Below are 5,453 nucleotides of genomic sequence, written 5' to 3' on the forward strand. Positions count from 1 at the left end.
CGATGCTGAAATAAACACAACTCTTGAGTTTCAGGAGCCTTGAAGTGGAACTCAACAATTTAACATATAAAATTATGTTTAAATTTCTTTAGGAGTACTACTGCATGTGTTCAAACAGTTGTATAAAGCCTTTTGTGACTCCAGAGGGTACTGCATGAAATTTAATATATTACCTCAAATGTGATGTCACTTGAGTCAGTGTCGGGCTGAAGACTACAAGTTTTATCCTAATAAAAATCTGGGGTTGTGGAGTTAGACAGGGTGACCAGACCTCTGTAGGCTACAAAAGCTGGCTAACTAGCGCAACACATGAACATTTCTGACCAAATTGTTGAAAGACGAGTTGCATTGTGGGTAATATATGTTTTGACAAAGGAAGAAAATAGCTTGGAAGAAATAAAGATTATATATCTGCTTCTGCTGCATAACCTTTGAAAGGCTCCTTTTTAAGTGTGTAGAAATATGGCACTATATTCTTTGGGTAAAAACAAGTTGGTTCAATAATGTACACAAAATTCTAAGTAGTTACCAAGGAAACAGTGAGGAATGAATGAGAAACAACCCATTTTTGAATTGAAGTTTTTCCTAAATAACTCAGAATTTAGTATTTTGTAGTAGATAATGATGAGTTAATGGAGAACAGAATTAGAGATACTTTAATAATGCATATTTCATAGATGTGAAGCACTGTACATGAATTCAAACCTTTTCGTTCCCTTGTTATCATGTCACACTTGCAGAGCATCTTACCTGCAGTCTCTGCTACAGTTTTCCTCTGTGATGCCATCCTCTTCGTCCCCCCAAAGGTCCACTGATGAGAAGATCAGCACCGACAGCACAGCCAAGCAGCAGAGAAGGGCAAAGATGGCAATGCACTTCTGCTGGGTCTGGAAGAAATGTTAGACACACATTTTAACAGCAGCGTAACACCTCACAGTAAAGACATTAAAGTTCTGGGTGGCGCACAAGAGGGAAATTATCAGCCATTAAATGTTAATGTTGTCATTCAATATCATTGATTAGAGGTCTTGATTCACGATTGGTAAGAAACAACTATCTGTCTTCTCCTGATTGTAGAAACTCTTGATTTGACAACTTGGCTGCATAGAAATTCTAAGCACTGGAGCAAAACCCCCTTAGCTTCACAAATCCTACTTTATGCCACGGGGCGGAGGACAAGTGAAGTGTAACGATCTCCAACTGAAGGCAATTTGATACACACTAAAGCCCAACTATAAGGAATACTGGAGACTCTAGTTTATGCTTTTCTGTATTCTGTCTGCTTTGTTGTTGAAGCGAATCCCCAGCTGGAGGGGATTTTATGACCTCTGGGCCAGCATGGGTACGCCCAATGTTGCAAGCAATATTAAAGTCTATATTAGTGTGCACGTATGCGTGTGGCAGTATATGGTATATACTGGTTTTAATAAGGGTTGAGTGACAGCCAGTGGGGTCGATGGTTATGAAGCAGCAGCCTTTTTGCCCTGATCCAGCCCGAGGAGTCTTGATTTCAACTGTTTTAAAAGTGCAGTTCGGCACTTCTGTTCTGCTTACCACAACAGATTTTCACCATCTCATTCCCTGCCTTGTTTGCCAGCATCGGTTTTGCGAGCCGTCATTACATCACATTATATATTCTCATTTGTTGTGTTCAATCAATTGAATGCATCGAATACCACTGATTAGTTTGGCGGTGTAAGCAGTAGTCTCTAAAAGAGGACTCCCAGCTCCAACTTTTATATTTCAAATACATTTTACTGTAAAACAATGTTTGTCACCTTGATTGGATGTTAGTGGATGTGAACATTCATTTGATACAGAACGAAAATAACAGACTGAAAAGGTGGATAAATTGAGCATTTTCCTTCATTAAAACACACAACACACATAATAGTTTTCCATCAAACAGTCAAAAAACCTGCCAAATATTTAATCAAATATTCAATTATTTGGATGTTAGAAATTCATTTTTTTTTCATTTCAAGCAAAAATTTTAGCTTTTTTCATTTATTTTCTTTTCTTTTTTCTTTCTTTTCTCTGTTTTATACAATATATAATATAATAATTAAATGAATTTGGGTTTTTTGCTAAAGTGTTGACAAAACTAGAAATTGCAATACTTCCCCTTACGCACTGGGAAAATAGGATGGTACATTTTTTGCACTATTATCTGACATTTCATAGACTGAATCATAACTTGAAAATTAATTGGCAAGAATTAAGATAATCAATATAATCCTCTTTGTTATTTATGAAGCAAAACGGAACATATTAGCTTCCAAACTCTAATCCAGCTTCCCAAATTTATTTTCTTCTTTTCTCTGCTTTATATCGTTGTAAATTAAATTTCTATGAGACATTTTCAGATGGCCTCTTGGGCACTGGGAGATTGTGACTAACCATTTCCCGACATTTTAAAAACTGCTTAATTGATTATATTAAAATAAAAAATTGCTAAATTAATTGATAATGAAGCCTTTAAGTAACAGCCCTTACTGTGTTCATTTTACATGTATGTGTTTTACTGGGTAATTGAAAAACCAATGGAATGAATTTAGCGCTCCATCCAAATCAATGAATGAATGACTAATGTTATGAAAGCCAGCAAGAAAAGCCAAGGAAAACATGCACTACAATCCCTCCAACAGACAAAGTAAGAGTAAAATGTTAAATAGATGCAGAGTGTAGTTTAGGGCTGTAAACATCACCTTCAAGGGCTCCTGTGTGGTCGGTCCCGCCATGAGAGCAGCACTCCTTCAAACTTCTCAGACAGGTGGGAACACTGCAGCTCAGTCACACATCTCTGTCTTCATCACCTCAGCCTGTTCCGCTCTGATGTCTTCACTCTTTGCCACCGTCTTCATCCTGCTGGTTCCTCACTGTCCTGGAAGGTATGTGTGTGCACCTAGAGTCCTGGTCCGTCCCATGTCCTGACATGCTTCTTCCAGCCTCTGTGTGTGTGTGTGTGTGTGTGTGTGTGTGTGTGTGTGTGTGTGTGTGTGTGTGTGTGTGTGTGTGTGTGTGTGTGTGTGTGTGTGTGTGTGTGTGTGTGTGTGTGTGTGTGTGTATGTATGTATGTGTGTGTGCGAGAGAGCTGCCTACGCGGGCTGCTCACACTCTGCTTCTCGGTCGAGGTGGTGAGAGAGATGGAGAAAGACCCAACCCCTCTCGTTAGAACAGCCAATACAGAGCTGTATATCCGAGCCCCAGCAACCCTCCTCCTCCTCCTCCTCCTCCTCCTCCTCTTCCTCCTTATCTTCCTTTTTTATCTGCCTTTTGAACAAAACTCAACTGACAGAATGCAGTTGGGCTTTGCTTAGAGGAGAGGGATGCTGAAACATGCCAGTGGGGATCCACGGTGTGTGACAGCAGCTGCAAAACTCTCAAATTGTTCTGAACTCATTAGTAGGGACTCTCACACACACACACACACACACACACACACACACACACACACACACACACACACACACACACACACACACACACACACACACACACACACACAAACACAGTTCTGCCCAGCGTAGACAAAAGAAACAGCCCTATAACTCCAATTAATAACTCGGACTGGTGACATAACTATAAGTCAGCAGTAATGTCTGATTTAATCCCCACTGTGTTTAAATTGGAATAAATGTGCTTTTCATTAATGCACCAGATTGCAGAGCACTCCTTCATCTTTCACTGTATATAGTTCGAAATCTAAAGCGCTGCCTCTTCCTATTGCACAGAAGGACATTACAGGGCCTCTGTGGGGGGAAATTAAATATTTAAACACTTTCTTCCCCCATTTTATTTGCTCTTTTCTAACAGATGATTATAGCATCGCCTAATAGAAGAAAACAACATATGCTGATGTCTGCAGGCAAGCTGCTGTTGTGTTTATGAGTCACGTACTGTCCAGGGAGTAAACGACAGACCTAATGGGGGACAAGAGAGAAATTTTTTAAGTTTTCTACTCAGACTATTGGATGGATTGCTATGAGATTTGGTTCATGTTTTGCTCAGGAGGAATTGTAATAATAAGCGCAATCATCATTTGTCCAATACCTTGATGACCAAATAAATGCCTGCAAAACTGCAGGCAAATCAGCCTCAGATGTACTTTTTCTATATTGCAAACCGGCATATGTTTTTGCTAGCATGCAAAACCAAGAAGGTTAATGTAGCAAACATTCTACCTGCTAAACATCAGCATGTTAGCATTTTTGTTGTGTTGTTAGCATGCTAGCATGTTAAAGTAAGGCAATGAACATGGCAAACATTATAGAGAGCGGAAGTGTGATCAAAAAGTATGTACGTATTCACAACAACTGTACGAGGGTGAAAATAAGCCACCAGTTTAAATTGTATGGTAATGAAGGGGCTTTGGGAAGTGGCTCGATACGGAAGTGAGAGGCAATAAAAACAATTGAGACACTGTACTTAAACCGCACCCGATTCCGCAGTGGAAAAGTGACGTTAACCTCTCGTCAGTTGAGCCTAGTGAGCCGCCCAGCCAAGGAGTATATGATTTTTTATTATAAAGACTTGTGGAGCACTGTGTGAGATTCCAGAGAGATATTGGTAGCAACAAGGAACAAAGTCATAGCAGTGAAACCTTCTGTGTTTGTCTGGGCCAGGTGCCCTCTGCACGTCACCCCATCTGTGAGCGAAAAAGAGAGAGCAAGAGAAAGAGACAGAGGAAACAGAAATGTTTGGACCACTTCCCAGGAGAGGTGAATGCTCCCAAAGCTGCAAATATGGGGTCAAACAAACACCCAAACAGGAAGGGATTTTCACCATTTCTCCGACTATCATGAGGACTGAAATTCAGCTGAGACAAAACCACGGGGCGATTTTTAGCTGTGCAACATCATGAACGAGAACTTAACTACAGCGGTCACACCAAGAAACTGTTGACATAAACAATTTACCAACTGCACAGTCACCACCATGATGCCACATTGAATACTAATGTATGAAAAGCCTACCAGTCCATTTTCTTTATCCGTGATGTTGAACAACTTTAACAACAACATTTTTCAAGCAGCACTTTTAGCAGGAGGGCAGTTCAGAGTTATTCCTATTCCCTCCTGACTCTCTGTACAGTGCATCATTATCTGATGATGTACAGAACAGTGCTCCATCAAAAGACGACAATTATTAATAGTCCTCATCTTCAAGAGGAACACTGAAAGGAACATTCAGCTATGCAAACGGGCCTAAACCACGCAAAGGTTTCTATGCACACATGTTTTTGCCATTTTTAGCAAGGTTTGATGACGTTGTTTCAACCTTTCCAAACACACCCCTGTGAGTGCCAATGAAGGACGCCTCAATATAGGTGTTTCACCTTCACACCAAAAAGCTCAACAGCAGGTTTCCATGCGTGCACAGGATGTGGTGTTCTTTTTTTTTTTATTTAGTAAGGGTGATATGTGCTGAGTGAAGGCTGACTGGGGGCAATG

The 5,453-nt window shown here is 40.3% G+C and overlaps 1 protein-coding gene across 1 annotated transcript in view; it reads right to left on the reverse strand.

Moving 5' to 3' along the window:
* pld5 (phospholipase D family, member 5) overlaps nucleotides 1-2,845 on the reverse strand; it is an 8,389-nt gene extending 5,544 nt beyond the window's left edge. Inside the window, exons 1-3 of the mRNA XM_054603779.1 lie at nucleotides 2,709-2,845; nucleotides 751-887; nucleotides 1-5 (exon numbers count right to left, since the gene is read on the reverse strand). The exon at nucleotides 1-5 is cut by the window's left edge and continues 179 nt beyond it. Of these exons, the coding sequence (XP_054459754.1) occupies nucleotides 1-5; nucleotides 751-887; nucleotides 2,709-2,741 (175 nt within the window). The 5' untranslated portion in view covers nucleotides 2,742-2,845. The remainder of the gene's footprint in view (nucleotides 6-750; nucleotides 888-2,708) is intronic.
* Nucleotides 2,846-5,453: the final 2,608 nt, after the last annotated feature.

The sequence above is a fragment of the Anoplopoma fimbria genome, chromosome 9, assembly GCF_027596085.1.
Source record: "Anoplopoma fimbria isolate UVic2021 breed Golden Eagle Sablefish chromosome 9, Afim_UVic_2022, whole genome shotgun sequence".
NCBI classification, from domain to species: domain Eukaryota; kingdom Metazoa; phylum Chordata; class Actinopteri; order Perciformes; family Anoplopomatidae; genus Anoplopoma; species Anoplopoma fimbria.